General features: G+C 47.8%; 1 protein-coding gene across 26 annotated transcripts in view; it reads left to right on the forward strand.

Moving 5' to 3' along the window:
• Window positions 1-26,714, forward strand: part of SCRIB (scribble planar cell polarity protein) — a 110,847-nt gene that overhangs the window by 63,438 nt on the left and 20,695 nt on the right. For 7 of the 26 annotated variants that reach the window (XM_086741427.1, XM_086741432.1, XM_086741419.1 and 4 more), the window contains 12 exons: window positions 3,011-3,199; window positions 3,889-4,008; window positions 4,260-4,316; window positions 7,598-7,654; window positions 8,358-8,441; window positions 15,192-15,260; window positions 18,583-18,633; window positions 19,204-19,245; window positions 20,121-20,249; window positions 22,006-22,113; window positions 25,415-25,462; window positions 25,707-25,872. In XM_086741427.1, the coding sequence (XP_086597553.1) occupies window positions 3,011-3,199; window positions 3,889-4,008; window positions 4,260-4,316; window positions 7,598-7,654; window positions 8,358-8,441; window positions 15,192-15,260; window positions 18,583-18,633; window positions 19,204-19,245; window positions 20,121-20,249; window positions 22,006-22,113; window positions 25,415-25,462; window positions 25,707-25,872 (1,120 nt within the window). Of the gene's footprint in view, window positions 1-3,010; window positions 3,200-3,888; window positions 4,009-4,259; window positions 4,317-7,597; window positions 7,655-8,357; window positions 8,442-12,532; window positions 12,941-15,191; window positions 15,261-18,582; window positions 18,634-19,203; window positions 19,246-20,120; window positions 20,250-22,005; window positions 22,114-25,414; window positions 25,463-25,706; window positions 25,873-26,714 lie in introns of all 26 variants that reach the window. The other 19 variants (XM_086741439.1, XM_086741413.1, XM_086741424.1 and 16 more) reach the window with 19 other exon arrangements.

Consider the following 26,714-nt stretch of genomic DNA (forward strand, 5'->3'; position numbering starts at 1 on the left):
CTGTTGCTTCCCCTAAGTGCTTGTGGCCTTCCTGCCCACTCAGACATGTGTGCTCTGTCGTCCTTTCATCAAAACATTACAAATTGCTCACCTTTCCTCCTGTGCCACGCGCCATGTCTGCAATTTCCTCCCCTTTCCTTTGTAAATGACTGCTTGTGTGCACACTTACTTGTCATGTCACTTTTCCCCAAGAAGTAATGCAGATTTACTTTTCAACAACATACTGTGTGTAAGTTCATGCTCCTCCTGACTCTTACCAAAAGGTATTGCCTCCTCTTTCTTGTTAGCAGCAGAGCATAGTGTAAGTGGTGTGACTTTTGGTCTTGCTGCTCACCAAAGGAGGCTCTGGGTGTTCCCCTTAGTGTCACTGGTTCCCTCTCTAGCTGTTATGGCAGGGTGGAAACTCTGCCCTAGCTCTGTCCTTGCTGATGGTGGACACTCTGTAACTGCCAGTTAACCCTTTATTAATGGCTGCTGTCAAAGAAAGGGAATGCTCAGTGTTTGTTATTGTCAGGGTGTAACTTCTTTGTCTGAGTTTCAAAGTTGAAAGAGTGAATTCACCCTATTAAAGTAGTAGTTGCACATTCAACTGCAATATTTGTAATGGCAGTAAAGGAAAACCGAAGATTATTGCAACCTACAATTATTTTTCATTATGAAGTTTGTTTTTATCTCCTTCAGTGTTACAGCATTTAGGAGTTTTGAAGGCTTACAGTTTAGCCCCGTTGCAGGGTTAGTCTATTCCCCCTGCCCTTTCTTTCACATCTTAGTTGTTTTAGCCTGTGGAGAACCAAAGCACTGAACTTTTCTGCTCTCCCTTCAACTGTGTTACTTCAGCTTGATCCTCTTATCTGTCCTAACCAGATTGTTCTTCCTGCTTCTCTTATTTTTGTCTGTGTATTTCCAGTAACTGAGAGACAAAGTGGTGCTTTTTCTTCTTCCTCCTCTTCGGATGTCTGATTACTGCATTCTTCCTCCTCAGTTTTTCTTAATTTCCATTTCCATTGAGTCCCTTAATTGTAATTTGTTTTAAAAGTTGTAATCTGGTTCTTCCTTTTTAAAACCTTCTTGATGGAGTGTTACAAGTTGAATACTGTGAGAAGTATAAATGATATCTACAATGTGAAATTCCTTATCTGTCTCAGTGGGGACAGCTCAGTGTCCCTCAGTGACATATGAATAATACAGCTGACAGTTGGCATTAAGGACATTTTTCTACATTAAATTCACCTCCTCCCATTATTTCTGAGTGTTCTACTGTCACACTTATGCACTTGCTCTCCCTGGAAAAGAAATTGTGAGTACAGTACTTTTTCCATTCAGCTGCATGTGACCGCTTCTGTGCATGCACACACTCGCACACACTCAAATGTTTTCCTTACAGCCCTGAAGAAGTTCTGTGTAGGCATGCATGGCTGCTTTCCCTCCCCCTAAACCTAAAAAAAAAAAGCACGCAGCATTTTTTCTCCTCTTTTTACAGGTACTTTATTAAACATGTATCTATTGGTTTTTCTCCAAAACAGCTCTCCTAAATCCAATAAACAGCCATGCCTTTGGTTTGTTTGGGGTTTTTGCCTCTCTGATCCCAGTGATATGTGGTGTGCAAGTCCTTTCTTTCTTTCCTTCCTCTGATGGTATCTGTGCCTCCATCCTCCCTTGACAACCAGTCATGCATGTGCTTGCATCTCCCTTGCCTAGCAGCAAGCTTTGTGCCCTCGTCTCTCCTTGTTCTCTTGTCACAGATCTGCAGGCTATGCCTGAGATCCCTGACACTGACGTGTTCTTTCTGCGAAGCCCTTGTATCGCACTGCTCGTAATTCTCTTCGTAAAGCTCAGTGGTGTTGGTTCTTTGGCTCTGAGGCTGGGCCTGTGAATTGAAGCCATCAGTTTGTCTCTGGTGCTCCCAGCGAGGTCTGTCTGCATACCAAATGTGCCGAGGTCTGCATGTGATCTAACTGGGCTGTGCGTACATCCCGTTTGGTTCCAGGCTTTGTCGTTTCCCACTAGAAAAAGTAATGCCCATTTGGTGACTCTGTTCCTTTCCCATAGGAACTTCAAGCTGCATCCTGCATTTCTGTCTAGTTCCTGATACTACCTTCTCCTTTCCCCATTGTTCAGTTTTTTTTCTCACTTCCCCACCTTGCGTATTTCTCCTGAGTCTCATGCTTCTATGTTTGGATTTTTTTTTTTTTTTCATTTTCTTTCACTTTGTACCCACAGCAAATCCTGCAGTCTTTTCTCTGCAAAGGCGAAAAAAATGCATAAAGCTCCTTGCCTTTCCTGCCCTTGTCCTGGTGGCAAAGCGTGCACTTCCATTCTCTCCTGGAACATGTGTGGATGCTTGCACTCTTTTGTGGCACACTCAGGCTTTCATGTGCCTTACCAATATGCTGCATGTAGTAGCTTCCCCTGGTGACAACTTGTGTACGTGGGGCAAGCACGAGCTGTTGTGACTTGCTGAGGAAAGAAAATAGGAGTTACACATTATTTCTCTGAAAAACAGGATGGAAAATGACAGACACGCATGATTTGTTATGCCTGTGTCTCCCACAAAGAGAGGGAAAAGTCGTTATGCCTCATTTATCTTTATCCACAAAAATTATCCCTATGCTTGCATTTTCCATCTCTCTCCCAACAAAAAACTGTTACACTTTCCTTCCTGTGAAGGTAAATCGTAGATGCGAGAGTGTTCTTTCTCACCTGCTTCATGACAAAACAAAAGCAGTTTCTTTCCTTTGGACAACACGTTTCAAATACAGATTCTTTTTATCTCCCATAAGAGATTTCTTCCACATTTGTTTCCTCTACGGAATTGTACATTTTCTTCCTTTTCTACCCTCTCCATAAGTAAAGTATTTCCAGATGCTTTCTCTGCCGTGCAGCCACAGCCTTTTCTCCCCATTTCCTCTGTATGCTCTCCTCTCTCCTCACGTCTTCCTGATGGTCCCCATGCTCTCTAATCTTCTCTTACCTCCTTGGGTGACACCTTGATTCCCCCCATTTGTTATAGGTGAGCTCCTCCGGGGCCGCAGCCCGGGATGGCCGTCTGAAGGTGGGAATGCGGATTCTGGAGGTGAATCACCAGAGTTTGCTGGGGATGACGCACACAGAAGCAGTACAGATCCTCCGAAGCGTGGGTGACGCGCTCCTGGTGCTAGTGTGTGATGGCTTTGATCCCAAGGCTGCAGCTGCCATTGAGGTGAGAACTGAAGTGCAGGTGCCCTCGTAGTGACCAGCGCCACGAGGATCCCACCTCTTTCTTTGTAGAAGATTGCTGGATTTTCCCAGCCTTTTGCTGTAGGTTTGGTTTTGTTTTTTTTTTTTTTGAGGTCCCAGATTTCAAAGCCTGGTCTCCAGCTATGTGAACAGGAGGTGGATGTCAGTTCATAAATGTAATAGTCTCTAAAGACTCTCTCTCTTCTGATTACAGAGCTGTTTCACGATATCACTGCACTGGTTAGAAATGTAGTTTTCAAGCTAATTTTGTCCAGGCTCTTTATGCCTGTTTTTTTCTTGTGCCAGTGTTATATTTAAAATAAGTTGTCTCTCTCTTTATTGGTGTTTGCCTTTCCCCACAGGGAAACACTCACCCATAGCAATCCTGTGCCTTCTCAGCTTTCTTTTTTTCAAGACTCAGCAAGTAAGCTTTATTGTTTTCCACTGGAATATGTACCCAGTTCCTGGTCACCTTATCCCCTTTCTGTACCTGCTTCAATTTAAATGAGTAATTTGAGTAATTTACAGCTGAAATAAGATTTCAAGTTGTGTAAGAGTTCAGTCTGCCTAGGATCATCTTGATACTCCGTATTTGGAAGCCCAGGATATGGAATTTTTTGGTATGGTACGCTGTGGGCTTTTGTCATGTTTTATTGCCTTTTTGCTTTGTAGATGTCCCCAGGAATTATTGCAAACCCTTTTGCTGCTGGTATTGGGCGCAAGAATAGCCTAGAAAGTATCTCTTCTATTGATCGGGATTTAAGCCCTGAAGAACTGGAGATCCTACAGAAGGTGGGTATTCTGGCTACAAGCGGAAGAATGTTATGGAGTGGAAAAAGTTTCTGAAAATCTCTAGTGTCTCCCTTGGTGCCTGGAATCTGCATCATGTTGGGTAGTGGACTTCCTTTTTATGGGATCAGCAGCTCCCAGCACTTTCACCAGGAATGCGCTAGGACGGGACTCTGAAATCTTCCTGAGGTTACAGGTGCTCCGAGTCGGGAGAGAGCACGGGGTGAAGTGGCTCTAACTTTGGTCTCTCCTAGGAGATGGAAATGGTGAGAGAAGCAACTCAGTGGGAGAGAGAAGAAATGGAGAAAGTGGTGAGAGATTTTTCACGTAGCAGAATCTGTTCCTGACAGTGGTTCTGCCAAGCCTGTGAGCCCTAAGGAAAATGCCGCAGATTATCTCTACCCAGTTGTTAGTGCCACAGGGGGCTCTGGGCCTTCTCTCATCGTAGTGCGCTCCTCAAGTTACCCTAGCTGCTTTGTGGCTTTGCCATACCTTCCTGTGTGCCTCTTTGGTGGTACCCCTCTGTTATTTACAGAGTTCATCTTTGTCACCTGCTGGTACTTTTTGGCCAAGCTGCACCTCTGAGAAAAATGGCCTGTTAGCTTGGAAATCCCATGCTTAACCAGTTCTCTCTGCACAGCACTCCATGACCTGACAGAGCTTGTATGAGCAAAGATGAGAACACACAGCCCAAAGTTGCCCTGAATTGAAGAAGCGGTGCTGTTAGTCAATCACAAGTTTGTGCTCCTCAGTTTACATTACAATTTTTCTGATTCCTTATGAGAGTTTTTTATATCTGCCCACTATTTCAACCTTCCCAGAAATAGATGAGCAGAGTCAGGCCCCTTGAGGACTTGGGTTTTCTAGTTGTCTCTCTTAAGTCATTCAGATTCTTCTGGAAGGTGAGGGAAAATTTAATTCTTCAGTATTGTCAGCTAGGAGTCTGCTCTCCTGGCAAATGAGTATGTGTACATTTTGCAGGCGTTTCTTCGGGTTTCCAATTTAGATACACCTAGCATTTTCCTAGGTTCTTTCGATAGTGGTCATCACTCAGCTGTTTTTACATTTGCTGCCTGACAAGAGTGTAGTTATGCTGGCAATTCTGGATAGAGGTGATCTGTATAACTTAGTTAACACTTGAGATTTTGCTTGTTTTGGGAAGAGCGTCCAGGTTTGAATAGACAGTGGCACAGACTGTAAGAGGACAGAGCAATGAACAAGAAAATGGCCGTATGGCCTTTCAGGCATGCGATACTTGTAATCGTTACATGTACATACATATATTTCATATTTATCTAATCCTGCTCTGCCTTCTGTCCGTGACTGCAATGGGCTACACAGGGTACAATTTTAGGAAAGACTGGGACAGAGAGACAAAAGGGGTTCAGCGTGCTGCAGACTCCCTTTCGAAGCTTTGGAGCCTCCTCTTCTCCAGGCTGAACAGCCCCAGCTCTCTCAGCCTGGCCTCACAGCAGAGCTGCTCCAGCCCTCTGATCACCTTCGTGGCCTCCTCTGGACCCTCTCCAACTGGTCCATGTCCTTGGCTTAGTATAATTACAACGTTGTCTGTCCCAGCCTCCAAAGAGCTGAGAAGTATGCCTGTAGCGTGGTGATCAGCAGAAGCCAAGACTCCCCTCCAGAATTGCCGGTACCTTTAACAGATTTCATATTTTTTGGTGCCCCTTCTGTTAGGGTACTAGGAGGAGGTAGCAACGGATGCTTCAGACTCCTCTAATGTCTTGGGATCCATGGCCTGAGACCCAAGAGCAAAGATAAGTTTTTCTGCTCTTGCCTTTTAGCATCACCTTGAAACTGGGCTTCTGCTACTAATGGTTCTGATGGTTAAATTTATACCAGTGATGGAGCCAGCACTGTATGGTAGCCATTGTCATGCCGTAGGAAGTTCCCACCGCGGTGCCAGATCCTCAGTAACACTATTCATGTCACCGGCTTTGGACCTTTCCTCTAATACATCAGTGTTTCATGTTCAGTTTTGCCCAGGAGTGACAGAGACCAAACGTGTCTCCTTACAGTAAGGTTGTGAACTGAAGAAATGGGAAGAATTTTGACTTTGCTGTACTCACTGTTAGTCCTGTAGAGGTGTTCTGATACCACTGTTGCACTCACTGCATACATCTCCCAAGTTCATTCCGTTGATAATTCAGTTTTTAATAGCAATATTGGTAACTCCACATCTCCCTGGACTGGTTCATGGGGCCTTTCTGTGTCCCAGCTCCGTAGCTGTAGTTGTTTTTCCAGTCTTAATCCCAAGCTTCCCCACGCTTCCCAGATGTTGTCAGAGATGAACTTTGACCATTCCACCACTCCATCTGGGCTGGCTGGCACTCTTGTCTCTCTTCAGCTTAAGACCTCAGAGAAGGATCACGTACAAGGTTGCTGTCAGCTTGAACACCCACATTACGGATAACGCTTGTCCAAAATAAGATAACCAGATTCAGAATAGACTTTAGCTTAAGGATCCCTAAATATCCCTTTGGGTCTCGTGATCTTCCAGAGCATTGCTGTCTTCTCATGTTGCTCGTTATTGTCTGGAGATCGGGGGTGTGATGTGGGACACTAATTATTTGCTTGCGGTAACGCACAGAAGCTTTTGAAGGGAAGGCCCTAGGTGCTCATCAGAATTTTCAGTTAGATCCCTCTGTATTTCTCAGATGCCTTCCACCTCCCATCCTTCCAGCCTTGGGACGTCTGGGCCATCTGGTGGTTACTGTTTGGGAGGAGCAGTCAGGAGGGCTGCAATATGCAATAAAACGGAGGAATGATGCTACTTTTGTCCACAGCCCTCTCCCTGCAGTGTAGCTGCTGGGCAAAAAGTCACAGAAGTATAAATGCAGAGAAGTCATTCTTTAAGACCAGTAACATGTGATTACCTTCCCCTTGACGCTGGAAGCGAGCCTGTAGCTGGGGCTTGTGAGATTAGTCACTGGTCACTTCTACAACGCTCCCATGCTGCGCTGGCTGAGAGCTGACCGGCTGGGGCTGCGCCCTGCCTTACGCCTGTACAGTTTCTGTCTCTGTATCGTCTTTTGACTGTGATGCTATTAACCAGCGTGTGGTTTTTTAGGTCTTTTTCCTTGGTGACAACTGTGCCTGTGCTCTGTAGATTTGTGTGTCCATTCCTTTCCAGCCTCTCCAGTCTGTGCCCTGTCAAGATGTCTCTTCTAGCAACAAGCAGTCTTCTCCTTTCCCTTGGTGATGGCCTAGCTTCTGCTTGGCGGGGGGCGGGAGGGGCTTTGGTTCCCTTCGCTTTTCCCCAGGACTGGCCCTGCTGAGGATCTTAGAGACGTTGCTCTCTTCCCCTCATCTGGTGACACCCTGGCTCGTATTGTACGGGATGTCTGTTCCCACCTGTTTTGCTGGCAATAACTGAGCTCATGCAGAATTCCAGCTCCCTTTTCCCTGGGCCCAGTTTATGTGCTGAGTTTCCACTTGCCCTCTCCTGGCACCAGCGCTGTTCTTGCTCCCCTGTCTCCCTTCTGGAGGGAGTGCCCAGCATGATGCTGACCTCTTTCCCTCTCTCTTTGCCTGTGCTGCTTGGATGCTGCTCTGACTCTGTCCTGTCTCGTGGAAGGAGTGGATGCGTAGGGAGCGGGAGGCAGCCACGCAGCAACTTGAGGAGGAGGCAGAGGTGAGGAGCGCGGTGGGAGGGTTGGAGCGTCACAGAAAAGGATCGCAACTGGACTTGAAGACCAGAGAAATCTCTAAGAGTGCTCGTTCCCCATAACTTCTGTTCTCCACCCCACCCTGCCCCCAAAAAGGCTTGACTTTTGGGTGTAAGAGAAGATAGCAGAAATGAAGAAATTTGTAATTTGTTTGAGGAAGGAATGGTGAAGAACAGTGGCTGGAATTAGAAAGGCAGACAAATGCAAATGGGAAGGAAAATCAAACCAAATTATACAATGAGTATGAGTTAAGGTTGCGAAAACCTACTGTAAAGGAGTTGTAGATTTGCACTCTCAAATGTCTCCAGATCCGGACTGGAAGCCTTTCTGGAAGGTATCTGGAGAAAACTGGTGCGTATGGGGGCAGGAGGAATGGAGGGGATCTGTGCACCAGGTGACCAAGGGCCCAGAGCAGCATGTTCTCTGCAGTATTTCTCAAGCCTGGGCTCTGCCATGGGTCTCCATGAGATTGTGTTTGGAACTACTTCGGGTTCATTTCCAACAGGAACTTTCTGCAGAGTTTGGAGATAAGGCCTTGGCTATTACTAGGGGTGGTTTCCTTTTAATTGCTCTTTCTAGTTGATTTAGTTGACTTCTGGCCTGATCTCTTCCTGGTTTGTTTTTTGTTTGTTTTTTTTTTTCCTTGCTCATCCCCTTGCTCCTCTCCAGAATATCACCAGTGAACCTTTGAGGCTGGACTATCGGACCCTGGCCGCTTTGCCCAGCAGTGGCTTACAGAGAGTCAATCACACTGTAAGTGAGGGGCTGTGAGATGTGGGTCCCTGCGTGGGGGAAGCTGCGGTCGTTCTGTTACCTGCCCTCTCCTTGTGCCCTGTGTGAGAGACTACGGCACTCTCTGCAGAGGAAAACTGGGATGCAGAACTGCGGTAGACTTTGGCACTGTCTGAAACGGGAGGTAGCCACAACAGAAGGATTAGAATAAGAAAAAGAGGAGGGGAGAGAGCCAGGTCGCTTTCTGTTTTGGAAAGGGAAGTGGCCTGTGTGGTTGCTGAGGCACAAAAAGAGGTGTCTCAAACAAGGCAGAAAAAACAGCCAGCGGGAGAGAACGGTACGTGTGAATGGGAGAGTGCGGCGGATTTGTCATGGAAGGACGCAGCCTCTGAAAGCTGCAGAGGAGGGAGGGGAAGATGCTTCCTGACTCAGAAGATGACAAGGTTGTGTGCACAGCTTAGTTGTGAATTCATTGTGGAATGGTGTTCAGAAAAGGAGGAGGGATGGAGGGTGCTGGTACCAAAAGTATTAAAGGTCCATCTAGGACTACAAAAGGCAAAATGGCAGTGATTGCGTATCATGACTTAGCCCCGATACAGCTGGATATCCTGCTCTGATTTGTAGGGGCAGCCTAGCCTCCCTCAGCCAAGAGATAATCCACGTTTCACAAATTACAAAGTCATTTCTCTCTCCTGTGCTGTGTAAAATCTCACCTCTCCGTCTTTGCTTCCTTTGGTCATGTTTTATCTTCCCTCCATCATACCTATTCCACTGGGTTTGTGGCTGCTGCTTCACACGCATCCTCAGTCGTCACCTCCATTCCTGTCCTTCCCTTGTAACAAGACCAGATTCTGCATTCCCATTCCGTTGTTTCAGCATCATCTCTTTTTACCTTTACTGTCTGCATCTCGTTCCATCCAGCCAGGTGTCTCCCGTTCATCTGTCCTCTCATTGACTTCAGGCCCTTTTCTGCTTTCACACTGATGAGAGCCCTGCTTTGTCTCCAGCTTTGTCTCGTTTTGTTCCTCCCCATACCCCCCAGCTTCTGGGTTTTCTCTCTTGGCTGTTCACACAGAAAAGCATTATCAGGAAAAGATTTAGCGTATTTTTAGCATCTCTTAGTGTAACTCAGTAGCTGGAAACAAGGGGAGAGCCAGCCCCATGCAAGCAGCTGCCTCTTTGCGAGACAGCCCTAGCATTATCCAGAGCAGAGCAGATTTGGGAGCAGCATTTGGGAGCTTGTGCCGTAGCAGTCCGTGTCCACCCGGGAACGCCTGGCACTGGAATGTGGGGCCAAACATGCTGGAATGCCGGGGTGTATGGCCAGCGTCTATAAATGTCCCATTATGGGGGAAGGGCTAACCGGTGCCCGTGTTTATCTTTTTCCAGCTGTCATTTGCCCAGCCCTATCTTTGCTCTGTTTGAAAAATATTTCTCCCTAGATCATGAATACAGGCAGACATGGGCTTCAAGGAGAGCAAGTTTCTGGCGTTCCTTCAGGAGCTGCACCTAGCCTGTACGTAGGGGTGTTGGTTCGTAGCTGGCTGAACGTGAGCCAGCAGTGTGCCCAGGTGGCCAAGAGCGCAAACAGCATCCTGGCTGGTGTCAGGAACAGCGTGGCCAGCGGGAGTAGGGAAGGGATCATCCCCTGTACTCAGAACTGGTGAGGCCGCACCTGCAGTACTGGGGTCAGTGTTGGGCAAGACAGACATTGAGGTGCTGGAGCTTGTCCAGAGAAGAGCAACAAAGCTGGTGAGGGGTCTGGAGCACGAGTCCTGTGAGGAGCAGCTGAGGGAACTGGGATTGTTCAGTCTGGAGAAAAGGAGGCTGAGGGCAGACCTTACCACGCTTTACAACTGCCTGACAGGAGGCTGCAGGGAGCCGAGTGTCAGTCTCTTTTCCCAAGGAGTAAGTGATAGGACAAGAGGAAATGGCCTCAAGTTGCTCCAGGGAGACAACACCAAGCTGTGTGGTGCCATTGACAGGCTGGAGGGGAGGGGTGCCATCCAGAGGGACCTGGACAGGCTGGAGAGGTGGGCCCATCATCTCTGTCTTCTGCAGAGTGCAGGCTTGAAAACCATACCCACGAGTGACTGCATCTAGCCACAGCAAAACGTTTAAAATCTAGTTTTGCTTTCTGGACGATAAGAAATGGGGAAGACTTTGCATCTCTCAGTAGCGTGTCACCGTGGTTAGTTAATTAACCAGCTGCACTTGCTAATCTGAATCTGTTTCTCTTCCGTTTCTAGCCGTCGATTCTTTCTCTGTACTTCTTCATTAGATTTAAAATTAGATTTGTTTCAATGTCTGGGGCAAAGTGATGGATCAGAACTCCTGTATCTGCCTTGGAGAACGCAGGGTGAAACGTGGTTGTCCTGTCTGCTGGGCTGGGCAGTGACAGAGGCAAGGCTGGGAAAAGCACACTGCATTGCCAAGATCTTTGCTTACCCGAAATAGAAATTGTTGGTTGTCTGATAAAAATAGCCCACTGTGAAGCAGAGGGAGTGAGGCATCCTGCCCTGGAACACACTGCTGCAGCAGAAGCGCTGGTGATTAAAGCGAGGGGTAGATGAAGCTCAGTTCCAGTCATGTCCGTGAACAAAACGGGGACTGAGGCTCCCCACGAACTGTCAGACTTCCTGCAGCCATGGTGAGGTGCCCATCTCCACAGTGCCCTAAAAGTTTTGTTTACTTTTTCCCTCTGTGCAGAGCAAAGCACGCCTTGGTGGTGGGATTCACCTGGAACCCAGGTTGGCCAGTGTTTGCGCCCTTCTTGGCAAGGGAAAGCAGCAGCGGTGTCCGAGAGACCTGGCAGTAGGACCGACACCCGTGGCGGTGGTGGGTTGCTGCCAGTGTCGTCATGACAGCTTTCCCGATGAACAAACAGTGTTCCTGAAAGTACTTTTTGCCTGGCGTAACTTCATGTGCGCTAGAGCTCCTGCTAGTGTACTTCATGGCACTCTGCGAGAAGAAGGTTGGAATTGGGGTTTTTTTGTTTGGGTTTTTTTACATTGGAAGATCACATCGCTGCAATAGCGAAATTTCTGAGGGTAGCACAGGCTTCACTGTCTGAAGAAATACGATATGAGCCAGGGCTCTGCCAGCCACTGCTTTAGGTTGGGCTGGGGTTGAGGGGTTCGGGGAGGGCCTCAGAAATTCCTGAGCCTCTCAGCTGCCATTGTAGTCACCAGCCCACCCGGCCCTTGAGAGCTATTTTTGTGAATGCTGCCGTGACACAGGAGTTGGAGAATGTGCTCTGAGCAGAAGAGGTCTTTCTGCTCCCTGGCAGGCACTTGGATGGAAGGAGATTTGATCATTGTGTTCTGATTATCTCTGCTTCCCGGAAGAAGGCTTTGGCTGGGGTAACAAACTCTCTACAGTATTACAAGAGGAGAGGTCAGTGCTTCATCTCGGGTGGGTACAGTTGAGCCCTGTTTCAGTCCTGCCCTCAGTAAGAGTGCTCAAAGGGACCTGTGCTATAGCTGTTATTTAGCATTCTGCTGCTTGTTGGTGCGTGTTTTGATGGAGCGGGGCCATAAAAGCGTGTTTGCCTGTGCGGGTTGATGGAAATGCACGAGGTAGATGATTCGGTGATGACTGTGTAACTGTGGAAATGCGTTGGAGCAAGGTGGGAGGTGGTACTCTGCATGGCAGGGCTGGAACTACCTGAAAGTACGCTGGAGTGAGACAGCTGGTGTCTGGCCGTGTGATGGTGGAGCTGAACGGAGGGTGTGCTGCAGTGAAATGGGAGAGGACGTGTGCTCGTGTGGGTTTTGGCAATCAGTTTTGCTAGAGAGCAGCAGCGATACTGGTGAGCTGCTGAAGCGCAGACTGGAACGTGTATGAGAGCTGGAAAAGTGCAGGGAGTGCGCGCCTGTCAGCTGCTTGGTGTGTGTATTGCACGCTGACGGCAAGGTCGTCTCTTGGAAGCGGCATTGGGGATCCTGAGATTGGTGATAGAGTAGAAGAGTGGGAAGGGATGGTTGTGGGGGCATTAGTGCTGGAATTCTCCTTTCCCTGTCCTTCAGCATCACAGCTGCTCTGTGTTTTCTCCCTCTTCTCCTTTACTCTGTTCTCCTTACTTCTTTCTGATCCTTTTGTTTTCCTCTCAGCGTGTTCAGTATAATCAGGCCAGCTCGAGAATGGAGGGCGGCTGTGCGCTGCTGTCTCTGCCAGTGGCACAGGACAGCCGGGATTCGTACCCGGAAACAGCTGCAGGGCCCACCGTCGGCAGCGTGCCTGGCCTCCCTCAGGACCCGGCATCACGCGACAAGAGCGCCAGTGGGGCAGAAAAGCCCCAGCTAGACAAGCAGGATCCCACGGGTTGTCCCTTGTCCCAGGACCAGATGCCAGAGACACCAGAGCAAGAGTGCATGATCGACTCTCAGCCGATCCTCTTCAGCGAGAACCCCTTTGTGGTGGCGAATCGCAAAGGGAAAGCCGCAGGCAAGGCTTGCCTGGGGGGCCCGCCGCTGGGCTATGGCAGGGAGGGAGTGCTGAAGACCAACCTTTACTCCAAGGCAAGCCGTCCCGCAGCACGCTGTGTGTGGCATGCAGTCACGCAGTTAAGGCCACCTGCATTCTACTAAACCCCTGCGCATGCACGGGACCCCAGACGCCGGGCAGCACGAGGCCTGGGCGGGGGCCAGTCCCACCTAACACGTGTGCTTCTTCAGCATTGTGTGCAGCAGCTGGCAGTCGCTGACGCCAGTGAATTGTCTTCCAGCCACTAATGATCCCCAGTTATTGCCACGTGTGCGTGCTGCCGAGCCCCTCTTCCAGGGGAGGCAGTGGTCTCGGGAGACTTCCCCAGCGTCTGTCTGGCTAGGAGCAGGGGTGTGCCCCATCTGCTGTGGTCGTGGGTGGGGAGCTGGCAGGGCTGGTACAAGAATGGTGGTGGTGTCGCACTGTTGTACCTGGGCCTGACCAGACACAGCCATTTTTAGACTTCTGAAAGCTAAGAGGCACTGCAGCTGGCATCGTCTACAGCCCAGGAGCATGCTGTTCTTAGAAGTGACACATTGCAGTGTATCGAGACTTCCAGGTTTCAAGGGAGAACTTTGCTTTCTGCTCTGGGAAATCTGTTTGTATTTAACCTTTTCACTGTCGCACAGGAAATCTGTGGCAGTGCAAGGACCAGACCCAAAGATATTATGTTCCAGATTAGGACCACACCACTCTTACCTTCCTTCCTCAGCCTTTCAGCAGGTCTGAAAAGCAAGAGAAGCAAAAGAGCCACAAACAAACAGCCTCCGCATGCAGAAGAAAAAGGCAAACAAACAAAACACCACCCAGCTGTAGTTCTCTTAGGTGTTTTTAGCCTGGTTCCTTGGTGAGAGTTTGTTTTTCACAGATACAAAAGCAGATGAGCATAGAGCAAGGCATGCAGTTGAATCTCTGTAGCCTCTCACTGGATTAAAAGTCAAAGGCTGTGGTTTGGACATTACAGACATCCAGCTTCAGAGTTCAAAAGATAAAAAAAGCAGCGGTCACAAAGCACTGACCCTTTCTAAAGGCTGGCTTTATGCCAGATCAGCTGTTTTCAGTCTGGAGGTGGGCGTCAGCTCATCTAGTTCCACATTGCTGTCAAAAGGGATCAGTTCCCCCTGTCTGCGTGTTCTCATCCTGTCTTTTGACACCAGAACTGGAGCCGCATGTGTCACTGGGTTAGGAAGCTAAAGTCCCTGAAAAACAGTGTGGTAGAACAGCTCCTTCCTTGAGGATTGGTGAGCTGCATGTGCTGGCACTCGGAATGACTTGGATAGCAGTAGCAGGATGAGCAAGACCACTCTTTGCAGTGGAGACATGGAAGTAGATCAGTTGATACTGCTGCATTCTCTGTCATTACAGTGCTGAGAATCACAGAATGGTTTGGGTTGGAAGGGGCCTTGAAGGTCACCTAGGTCCAACCCCCCTCCCCTGGGCAGGGACACCTTCCACTAGACCAGGTTTCTCAAAGCCCTAAAGAAGGATCGGATGTCTTCTGTGCTCCAGTATAAACACCAGATCACGTCTCCTGGCTGTCCAGTAGAAATACCACTGTGCAAGGCAGACTGGAATCATAGTAACGTGGTTCACTAGTGCATGGGTACGCTGTTAATGATTATGGAACCCTAGATTTGCTTAAACAGTTCTCTAAATCCCAAATGACCTGTTTCCATCTGTAGGTATCTAAAATACTTTAAAAATCATGCTCCTTAGTCCTGTGGACAGACTGCACGTGATTACCGGGACTCTGCTCTCTCGTCGTCGCTGTTGGGGTGGCTGTAGGCCAGCTGAGCCTGCGCGTTGGTGATGGTGGATTCCTGCAGAAGGAGTGAGAGCCCTGTGTGCTCTGGGCTACTCCTAAAGGTCTTACCGTCAGGCCAGCAGCAATGGATCTTGTCTCCTTTCTGTTTGGAGCAGCTTTTTCCCTTGGTGTCTGTACAACAGGAGGTTTGCCCAGACTGCGGCCCAGTCTGTTGAGGGCCAAAGAAAAGTTAGGAGGAGAGGATTCCCGGGGATGTTTTACGAGACAGAAGGCTTTAACCCGATGTAGTTGACCTCGCAGGGCATTTGACTGTCATCTCAGTTCCAGTGTTTAATGTTGTTCCCTTGCTGTTTCCAGTGCTTTTTGCGCGTGACAACTGCTGTTGGGCCCAGTGCTAACTCTGCTCTTGCGGTGGCCTCGCACTGGATGTCAGTGGTCGCCCTCGTGCGCTCACTGCTCAGGGAGAGGCGTGGTAGCTGTCGCTGTATAGTAACTATCTAGCTTTGTCTTCTCTCTTTCAGGCTTCTGCGGGCGAGTCTGGGACAGGAAATTCCAGGCGTGAAACCCCCTATTCTCCCAGTACGCAGCAGGTGAGACTGCCCCCAGGACGGGCAGAACGGGGAAGGGCAGGGGGCACACTTCCAGGGCAAGACGGCACCAGGGCAGAAGGGCAGAGGGAGCCGAGTGTGATCTTCACCCTTGAGAGTAATGCCTTTGAGGATGAGGGATATCCATCACAGCAGGCGACTAGAGAACTACGGGAGGAATTCTGCTCCTTCCAAATGTCTCAGAGACGCAGCAGTATAACTAGCTAGTCATAAACTGTGTGGAAAGGTGTTGCTCCAAGGGGTAACTTAATTCCCAGGGTGAGGAGCAAGGGAGTACCTAGAGTGACTACAAAACAGTGGTTTTCTGGGGTTTTTGAGAATGGCCTCACCAATGCCTTGTACAGAGACTGTTTAATCCTGGCAGTTGGTACTTCAGAAGAAATGGAAAAGTCAGGATCCGGAGAATCATCTCAGGTCTGCAAGCCAGTGTGGCTCAATCTCCTAGAGAAACCCCTAGTTCTGTTTGTGACGCTGTCAGCAACCACATCAGCTGTTCGGAGGAAAATCGAAGGATCCTGCAGCAGACAATTTATAAGTTAGCCTGCCCTTAGATTTTCTAAAACACTTTGGTTAGGGGCCAGCTTTCACTCTGAAATGGAAAGTTTCTTTATTTCTTGTAACTTTTGAGTTGTGGGGTTTGGGTTTTTTTTGGTGAGCATTACCTGTTCTCACTAGCTGTTTTTATTTCTCACACCAACTCTGATCTTTTCTGTTAAATCTTGTGAAATCTTAGATTTCACTTTTTGTCCTGTGGCAGTAGGTTGCACAAGTTAGCTGAGCCTTTTGAAGTTAAATACTCTAAAATGGATTCTTAAAATTTTCCTTTCACAGTCATTCCAAATTATTGTTTTTTATATGGGGAGGCTGGCATGAACTCAAAATTGTACCTTGTACTCTATCCTTAGCCGTTCAGTGTCTGTTGCATTCTCTTTGGAGTGCAGCTGTTCTCCAGCTGTTTGGTCCCACTAGCTCTGGCACTTACCTGGTCTTTACCCGAGCCGTGTCAGTTCTCCAAGCTGGACAAAAGCTGTCTGCTTTTTTGCTAGGTTAGTTCAGCTTAGTGAGATGACCTGCATCATTTTGTGATGAGGTGACAATTACCACTGACTCAGGAGAGGGGTCAGGACCACATGGCTGGGAGCAGCGAAGAGGTGCTGGAAGTGTAGGGAGTAACAGTTCAGTCCATCTTGTGTTGCTTCCTTGGCCTCTCTTGCATCTCCCTCAGTTCTTAGATCTTTTGAAACTGAGTGACCTCAGGGACACGATAAGATTAGAAAATACTGTTCATTGTAGTAATTCTGTTTCAGTGCTTTCTGTTCCAACTGCATGATGTTTACTCGTTTGCTTTTCTGACAGCAGTTGCATGCTGTTCAGAGGCTTATTTTGGGCTGTTTGTAAGCTTTCCTTTTACCACAAGTGCAAATTTTCTTTCAGACGGGGTTCTTTCTAACTAGAAGGAATGGAGTGGGGATGATACTCCCCATTTTACAATAGAAAGAGATCTAGATATTAATTTGCACTGTCTTTAAAGATCCTCATCTGTCAGTTGAGAAAGAAGCCCAAATCCCACAGGGTGGCCTTGTAGCTGCTCACGGAATGATTTAGGGTGGAAGGTCTGGTCTAAGACCACATTCAGAGCAGGTCCAATTAGATCAGGTTGCTCAAGGCCATGTCCAGTTAAATTTTAAACACCTCTAGAGATGGAAACTCTAAATCTTTCTAAAAGCCAACTCCAGTATTTGACTCCTCCTGATTTTTTTTTTTTTTTTTTTTTTTTTTTGTTTTAAAACTTGTATTTGGATGGAATGTCCCCTGTTCCAATTTGTCGTAGACAACTTTCATAGTACCCCCGATGTTTTTGTTTATCAGTGTTTTGGCACTGGAGGCTCAGTGCCAAAGTCCTTGCTGCTAGCAACCCTCTGGCTGTAATGCCATCTGCTCTTCTGCCTCAGGGTGGGCTTGCTCAGGGATGACTTGTTTGTCTTTAGTGTCTAGCGGTTTGTCATTATCCAGGTCCTGTGGCAACAGTGACTGCTTTGTCTTCTCATAGCAGTCACTGCTCTGAAAGTAGAGACTTTACAGGTGACTCTGTTCCCTCTCCCCTCGCGGGCTCTGAGAATAAACGAGGTCTCACTAATGCATGCTATGGAGTTAAGAGCACCCCAGCAGGATTTTTTGCGGATGCAGGCATTTGTCTTTCCAATTTTAAGTTGGATGTCTCAAATTCCCGGTTATGTAGCACTTTCTGTAATTGGCAGACTATTCTATCACTTCAGGTTTTTTGTATTTTGAATTCTCTGTAGCTTGAGCAACATACTGAATTATCATCTATACAGCTTTTTCTTGGGTTTTGTCTTTCGTCTCTCTGTTAGAGATGTGTATACCGTGAGAGATTCTATTAATTTCTTAAAGTGTTTATAGCTAATTTCATTACTTTGTCCGTTATTTTAGCCTTTTAAGGTCTTCAGCAGGTTTGCTCCCTGCTTTCCTTTCTGAGATCTAAGCTGTGTGCCATTTTGATAGCCCCTTTCCTTACTCTGTCTGTGGCTGTTACACGCTAGTGACTCTGGTGCTTGTACCTTGGTGTCACCGTGCTGGGCTGTTAGTCTTGCCAGTGGCATTCTCTACCCTGCATTCTGTATGTGAGCTTTGTCACATTTACGTGATTTAATACTTTTGGGGCCAGAGCCTTCTGCAGCAGTCTCCTGCATGTCAGGTGAAGCTGTATCTGGTAGGTTTAGTTTTCTCTGGACGGTGAATGGTACACAAAATAGGACAGGTCCAGCGAATAGTACTGAAGGACACAGGGCAATCACTAGCCTTGTGGCTTGTACATTTTCTGGGAATTCAGGAGACTTGACCTTCAGGTTGTTGCTCCAGAATAGAAGTTCCAAGGATTTGCATCTTCATTGGTTTTGACATCTTGTAGTCCAGCCAGAATGTATAGGCTTATTTTGGAGCTCTTGGAGAATTCCTGAGAGAAGTTGGATCCTTTTTCCTGAGGTCTGTCATGATGGTCTTGCAAGGCCTTGAGAGTTCTGCAAGCTTCTGGTGGGGGAAGAAGCAGGTGGGAGGGAGGAAAGAGGTGTTTGTGGTGGGTCTGTGTGCGTGCCAAGGAGGGCAGAGGGGCTTTCTCAGTGGCAGGCAGTAAGGAGCTGCATGGGGACACTGACGGCCCTGGGTAGCTGCAGTCTCTGTGCTGGGAAAGGTGCTTGTCTCAGCCTCTCACGTGGAAAACCCGGTCTCTTCGTTTTCTCTCCCATTCTCTCCCCTGACGATCCTCCCTGGCGTTGCCCCTCTCCAGACGCCTGCAACCCCTCGGCCAGCTCACCTGGCAGGCAGGGAGACCCGCTTTGTAAGTGCCCGTTGGTGTGCAGTGTGCGCTGCTGCTCCGTGCTGCTCTCCACCCCTTCCTCCGGCCCCACGTTCCCTGGCTCTTGGGCTTGGTGCGCACCGAGGGCTTGCTGCAGAGAGCAGCGTCCAGCGCGGCAGACTGAGGCACAAGAGGCTGCTCCCTGCTAGCCACTGCTGAGATGGCATCTGTGAACGCTTCCTGGCAGAGAAACCGTGGTGCTGGTGGCTTTGCTCAAGCTCAGTAGCAAGTGCAGGGGGCAGGGGATGTAAATGAGGGCCAGGACCCGCTGAACTGAAGTGGAGAGGGGCAGCGTGAGGGTCGGTGCCCAGAGATGTGCAGACAGTTGTGAGCGGAACTGGGAGAAGCTCTTGCGGGTGGGCTCTGGACTGCTCCCCAGTGAAGAAGGAGGTATGGCAGGGGTTAGTATGGGACCTGGGGGCTTTTCCCTGCACAGGGCGAGTGCCAGGGCAGGGGAGGGGTTGGGGGTTTTGTGTTTCTTTTGTATGGAGCAGGGTAGACTAAAGGCTTCCTGTGTGGACTCCAATTTTACACCTGTATTTCTCTTTTCAGGCTTCCATTAACTTCATTACATCGCAGGATGACAGTAAATCGGTAAGTACATCTGCCGTGAGACCTTATTGTAGTGCCCCCATGCATTCTCCAGGTTGCTTCTTGCTTCTCTGTGTGCTCACTTCAGCCGTACAGGTATCACTGCTGGTTCTTATTCTGTCTTCTTCAGTCCTCCACTATACCTCGAGTTTGTACAAATGCACTAAGTATTAAATATTGTCATTTTGGAAACTTGATGCAAGTGTTTCTGCAGCTTTTATTCCTGTTTACCCTTGCAGCTTCCATTCATGTAGTTTTTGCTGGCTTACTCAATTCCTGCTTCTACTCTCTGTAGTATTAGATGTTTTGTTCACGTCCACGCAGCATCCAGCAGCGATGATGTCTAGGTCAAATCTCAGACTCTTGTCTTTGCTCTTATGTCTGCATTTCTAATTGGAGCCCTAGCTGGATCTCAGTTCATTTTCATCCCCAGCTTTTGCAAGTACCCAAGGCTGATGTTTCCCTGCTGCATCTTCCATTCATGATGCTTACGTTCTCCAAGCTTTGACATGCTCATGCCGTACCCCTCTGACCCTTGCAGCTGCTCCCTGCGTGGTAGATTCTTCCTTGTGTCCTGGCCTTCTCTGTGACATTGGTCCTGTAGTGACCCCGATTGTCTGAATCTTTTTGCCTGTCCAAAATACTTGCGCCTGAGGCATTGTTTGGTGTGTGCTTCAGTAGCTCTCCCTCCCAGTTTGGTCACTGGAGTCAGCACCACAGCGAAGGAATTGAGCTCAGGTGCATGGATTTGTCCTATTCATTGCATGGCAGAGACATCTTGCTGCCCTAACCGGTCATTTCTCTTCTCTCTCTCCCCCCGGCCTCTCCCCATCCCCTCTTCCTGTGCCTTTCCTCCTGCTGTATGGTGTTGTCACAAGCAGACCAAGCCAGGCGTCATTCAGCCTCTTTCCCGAGTGCGACAAAACGCTGCCTCACATAGTGCAGAGGACGGGGACAGCCCCAATCCCTTCCAGCAACCCGAGCCGTGCATCGCTGTCCAGAACTCTGTAAGTGGTGTGCAGTTCCTTCTTGCTAAGCTGTGTCTGTCTGCCCTGGGTCGCTATGGTATCCTTTTTCCGGTGGGTAGGCTGAACACACCCTGACAGTGGTGATCCTGTAGTTCAAAGATCACGTGCCTTAGCTACAGCTGGTCTTGTTTATGCGTCACTCTGGACAGCCTGGGTAAGAACCCATGCTCTTCACAAGTACAGTCACGGCCGGCACATCCCATTCCTTTTTCTGACGTAGACAAGCCTCACCAGCCTGCCTTGTGTCTTCACCTATCCATTCAAGAAGCTGGCATTGTTGAAACTGTATCGTGGCTGAAATCCCCAGAGCAGGTACGGGTTTAGATCCTTACGGACGAGGTGTTATGTTCTGTGAGGCATAAATCTTTCAGAACCTTTGTCTATCAATGTCTTGCATCTTAGAGCAAGAGCCAATACCATCTTGCTGATAATAAGTTTTATGATTTGCAAAATGATTGGTTTTTGAGAGATTTGTGTTCCCTGGGCTGTACATTGATGGGAGAGAAAGATTTAGGTATTTTGGTCTTTGTCATGACGAAAGACTTGTATACCTTTAATATAGCCATTCAGTTTTTATTGAAGCTTGTATGACATGATAAATTCAAGACCTGATTAGCAGACAAACAGCTGTATATAATCCATGTAATTGGCCACGATTCATGTATTTTACAGCCTCTTCTGCTCTCAACATGTCGTTCTTTAGCCTATCCAGAAGGGACCATCATCAAACAACATAATTTAGCCTCAGTCCAGAACAAAGAGAAACCACAAACACCTGAAACTGAGTTAGTGCAGCTAGAGGGATTGAAGGAATGAAGCAACAACAGGGGATTTGCTTTCTACTAGAAAGGAAGGTGGTGGTGTCATTTCCCCCCTACTCCCACTTATTTCTGTGATGCTTTGAGCAGGTCATCCCGACTCTTCTTCCTCTCTGAATGTGATAGGAGGGACCATGGGGAAGAGAGGTGAGGAAAAGACCAGCAAAGGCCAATGACAAGTAGCAGGAGGGTCCTCTTGGACCTTGTCAGATGTTTCTGAGTACGTGGAATTCTGTGAAGGGAAAATTTGAGATCAAAGGCAGGTTGTCTGTAGATTATAGATCCGTGAATAGGTTGCCACTTTGGTTTAGAAGACTTTGACCACTAGGCTTGAAGTACACAGAAGTACACACTGGTCATTTTATAAACAGAAGTACAATAGCCACTGCAAAACCAAAATGATACTCATAGATCCTTTCCCATGGAGAAGGCCCCTTGAGTCAGAAATGGCAGATAAGGCCAGGGCTTATCTTTAATTTTCTAATAAGCTAAATGTGACTTGTTCAGTCGTAAGTAGGGGTCAGAGTCAACTGTATAGCTGTCCCGTTCTAGCCCCAAAAGCCCACTGGTTCAAGTAGGCGCCTGCTGGTTGAACTGGGTGGAAGTCCCTACAGACTGTGGCACCAATATGACCCCTCGGCCAAGAGATCAGTCACTAAATTCTGGTCAAGTCAGTGAGGATCTGTACCACCAGAAGTATCGTTCTTCCACCACCCAGGAAATATGACGGGGTTTTGATAGACGTGCTGCTGTAGACGGCACGTACACAATACACTGCTCGTGTTCCTGCCCCAGGCTGCAGGAGCTGTCCCGTGTATGTTCCACCCTTCAGGCTTTGCAGGCTGAGTTGTGCTGTTTCCCCCAGTTCGGTTTTTTTCATCTGTGGTTATCTTCACCTTCTGTCTTTGTCCCTGTAGCAAAAGCCACCTTCACCACCCTCTCCCGATGAGATCCCCATCAATGTCAAGCAAGCATACAAGACTTTTGCAGCAGTGCCGTTGTCACACCCTCTGCTCGAAACACAGGTAACTAGTGCTGGCCGGGGGGGATGTTACCCAAACAGTGGTACAAACAGAAGATCGAACATTGCAGGTGAGCAAGGGAAGTGTGAGGCTAGGAAGGAGAGAGTGATTTGTTTCCTCCAAAGGAAGCTGTGAAGGAGGGACATGTTGAGGGCCCCTTGGAAGATGGAGTCTATTCCTGTTGCGGATGGCCACCCTGCTGAGTCCTGTCCATAAACACATTAAGTTCTGAAAGCTCATTGAACTTCACGTCACTGTTACTCTCCCCGACATTAGATGCTGTATATAATTGTGCTGTTCTGGTGTAAAGAAACGCTCTGAACTTCCAGAGAACGGGGCTGGCCTAAACCTGTTCTGAGGTATTTTTTATCACATTTTCATCTTTAACTTAATTTGAACTGTTCTTTCTCCCCTCCATGCATTTGAATCATGAAACCATTCAGGCTAGGTGAGCCAATGGAGGTGGTCTGCCTCAGGCCTCCAGGCAAAACGGGGCAGCCCTTCAAGTTGTATGAAGTTGCTCAGGCCCAGTCCCCTTGAGTTTTGAATTTCCAAAAGTGGAGATTCTGAGGTCACTGTGGGCATTCTCTTCCAGTGTATGGCCATCTCTGCTGTGAAGAGGTTTTTTTTCCTGTATGTTTTATCAGAATTTCTTTTACTGCAACTTGTGTCTGTTGCCTCTTGTCCCGTTGCTGTGCACCTCTGATAAGTCTGGCCTTGTGCTCAGTGACCCGCTTCAGGAAGCTGAACGCAGGAATCGGATCCCCCTCTCCTGAGCCCCTTCTTTTCCCGGCTGAACAAGCACAGCCTTCTGAGCCCGTTTCCAATGTCATTTCCTCCAGCCCACTAAATCATTTTGGTGGTCTTCCACTTGACGTGCTGCAGTTTTAGTGGTGTGCTTGTGCTGGGAAGGCCCAAACGGGGCACACCGCTCTTCGCAGCGCGGAACGGAGAGGAAGGATTGCTTCCCTGGGCCTGCTGGCTGCTCTGGCAGCGCAGCGTGTGGCAGCCCTTGCCCTGCCAGGCGTTGTCCTGGCCTGCGTTCAGCGTGCTGTTCGGGCATCGCCCATGACGTCTGCCCTGTCTGTCCTTCCTGAAGAGCCCGTATCCGTGCGTGGCAGCACCCCGGTTATGCGAGATGTCTGGAGCTGTCTGCTTATAGACAATCATACTGTCCCTTCGTCTCCTAAACCAAAGGAGCAAAACACTGTTCCGTTTGACACCTCGTCTTTGGAAAGGCCCTCTGTTCCCTTAAACATCTTCCTGCTTTCCTTTTTGCCCATTCCTGTCTGAATTCTCGCTGGCACAACTTTGATGCAAATGCGATATCCTGTTTCACAGGTTCCTTTCTACTGTGGTTTTATTTGTTTCTTTTTTTCTTTCTTTCTTTCTTTCTGAATCATAATTGACAGTGCCTTTCCTTACATGTCAATAGATCACATCACCTTTTTCATTATCGTGCACTGTCGTGAGCCGTGGCGACTCTGCAGTGACTTCTGACAGCGAGTCTGTGTTTTATCTAAGCTAACCTTGCCCTCCTGCTGCCTACACGTCCTGTGCTGGTGCTCCTCTGGTCTCGTATTGACCTGGTTTGGTAAATTAATATGGGTCACAAGTCTGTCCCTACTGTTAGTAGGGCTGATTTTTGGCCACTTCAGCTTTATAGGCGGATTTACTCGGAGTTAGATGACTGTCAGTAGAAGCTCAGGGAAGTTGTTGGGGAAGTCCAGGAGGAAAAGGAAGCAGAACTTGTCTGTGGGTATCTGTGACCCACCGGGTGGCCTGGGTTCATGAGGCAGCTCTGTCTTGTACGCAGATGGCTTCTTCAGCTTCATAGTCTCTAGCTGATGTGTTGTGGCTTACGGAACAATCACTCATCCTGAAGTAGATCACGTTGTATTTTCCACTGCTAAATTAAATTATTTTCATCATCCTCAAATGAACCTGTCACTCCAGGATGATATTCCAAACTATTTTGAATTTTGACAGTGCTTGTCCCCATGCAGTGGAGTGGGATGGATGAAATAATTTGCAGAGGTCTTGGACACCTCTGCATTTCTGTGAATCTGGGTTCTGGTCTTTGCCATCCACAAATTTTATTCACACCTTCCTGGTTTCTGAGTCAAATTTGGCAGTGAAAATGGTAAGCAAGATTGGTCACAAAACTGATCTTTGAAGTCTCAGACGAAGCTATGCAGTTCCTTTGTTTCAGAAATTATTTCTAGTATCAAAGGAGGCCATTAGATTAACTTTCATTGCACCTGTTCAATTTTCATCTTTTCTATTTATTTTTGTTTGAATTACATTAATCTGTGAATATTTGTCCTGCTGAAGTTGAACATACTGATAGCTCCACTGCTCAAATTATTTTTGCCTGCTCCTTGATTTTTAAGAATATGTTAGCTATTTTTTAGACATGAACTGCCACTTGCTTAAACAGGTCAATTAAAAATCCCTGCTTGTCAGACTTGCAGTTTCACAGGTTGTCATTCAGAGCTGTAGAACAGCGATTGTCTTGTCCCTGCAGGCACATGTACTGAGAACACAGTTGTACTGAGGTTCTTCTCTATGTTAGCAGCAATAATTTCTATTTCCAGACATCTGCTTCTTAGCTAGAAGCTTTTTTTTTAATTTTTCTTCTTCCCTTCTCTGTTATCATGCTCCTTACATACACAGAATTAAAACTTTCTGTTAGTTTTTGGAGTGTGTTTGGTTGAAGTTGAAGGTAGTCTACTTGGTCTCTTCTTGCAGTTCCTTTTCATGTGTATAATTATAAAACGTTCATATTTTTAATAACTTTTTGGCAGTTCTCATTTTACCATAACTGATTTCTGGCTCACAGATGGATTTTGTGGATCAGTTTCTCTTTCTATCGCCTGTAGTTCTACTGATCCAATATTCTTGTTATTTATTCTGATAAATACAAATTTATTTCTTTCTTGGCAGTGTTTCCACTTCTTAGAAGTAAATTTTCAATAGTCGCATCTTTGATTAAAGAAAGTCTAAGCCTCCTCCATCTCAAGCTAAGCCCTTTGCTCCTGTTCTTCACCTATTTCCCCATGTTGTTCAGTTTCTCCTCTTTTAAAAGTTGTCACCATCTGTTTAGCCCTCAGTTTAGTGTAAATCCTTATTACTCACGGTTGCTAAGCCTGAAGTGGCATTGTCTCGTGTCAATTCTGGGACTGTTTTGTGGACCAGTCCATCAGCTAATGTCCAGCACTGCTGCTGCTTACGTGGCATCGGTAATACTTGGCTGGAGGGTGGAACGCTCCTTTAGAACGTGCCCGTTTCTCTGTATTCTCAGGACCTGCCTGGTCAGATCAGCACAGAGAATCCCAAAACTGCACCGGAGGTGAGTTCTGGTGGCTGGAGCTGGAATTAGGATGGGGACTCACAGAGGAGTCAGGCGTTTGGGACTGTGGATATGGATGTGGGACAGAATCACGGCATGGGCGCACAGGGGAGGGCTGGGGAGGAGGAAGAGGGTGTGGAGCATGTGGCTGAGGTGGGCAGGTGCAGGGCACGCGTCAGGCACGATGTGGGGCAGGAGGTTTGGCTCGGTCGCTCTGTGGGCAGTGCCGGCGTGGTTCTTGCAGGTGGCCATGCACAGCCCCAGCGGACTGCACAGCCCAGAGCAGAGATCTTTCCGCGAGAGGCAGAAGTATTTTGAAATCGAGGTGAAGCAACAGCAGATGGATAAGCCTCCCAAGCGTGTGTCCTTGGTAGGAGAGGATGACTTGAAGAAGATGAAAGAAGAGGAAGGTATGTTGGAATCTGTGCAAGGAAATTTGGCCTGTTACGTGAATCCTTTCTCCATGGGAGGCATAAGAGAGCACACACCCCAGAAATCCAGCACTTCCAAAAGCCCATGGGTGGTTACGCATACGGTAATAGCTTGATGTAAGTGAACATTAAAGAGCTTTGTGGATGCTCCACTGTTACTGTGTGGGCTGGTGGAAGTGCTGTGGTGTCAGGGTTTCCTGTAGCTGGTAAACAGTTCAATAAGATTTTTAAAAGCTACTACAAATAATGGTATTTTTTTATAAGCTGCCCAGCCTGATACACAGGAACATGGGGTTGCCTGAGGCACCCTTACCTGGTATCTGAGAGCAGAGCTTTTATTGCTCAGTTTGCTGCTCTGAGTTGGAACAGGGCTTGCAACAGGAGGGAAAATTACTGCTGTAGTTTTTGGTGTAATTTCCTCCTGCTTCAGAGCTGGCTTAAAAGGTGATGAGGAATGATGTTAAGTGGAAAAAAGGGCTTCTGCTGAAATCCTGTCCTGTTCTGTAAGAAAAAACAGCTAGAACTTGATTCTCGGGTTTGGGAGCTGTGACTCTGTTGCTTGAAAAGATTATAACGGAATTTTGTAAATTGTTAGATTTGGGGGTTTGGGTTTTTTCATTTTATAAATAGCTAGTCTTCTCTTTCCCACCTTCCCTAGTACGGGGCTACAGGAAAGATGGGGAGAGACTCTTTATCAGGGCCTGTTGGGACAGTACGAGGGGTAATGGCTTTAAAATTGAGCAAGGCAGATTCAGATTTAATATAAGGAAAAAAATTTTAACTGTGAGGGTGGTGGAACACTGGCCCAGGTTGCCCAGGGA

This window comes from Chlamydotis macqueenii, chromosome 2 (assembly GCF_036417535.1).
Source record: "Chlamydotis macqueenii isolate bChlMac1 chromosome 2, bChlMac1.mat, whole genome shotgun sequence".
In the NCBI taxonomy this organism is placed as follows: domain Eukaryota; kingdom Metazoa; phylum Chordata; class Aves; order Otidiformes; family Otididae; genus Chlamydotis; species Chlamydotis macqueenii.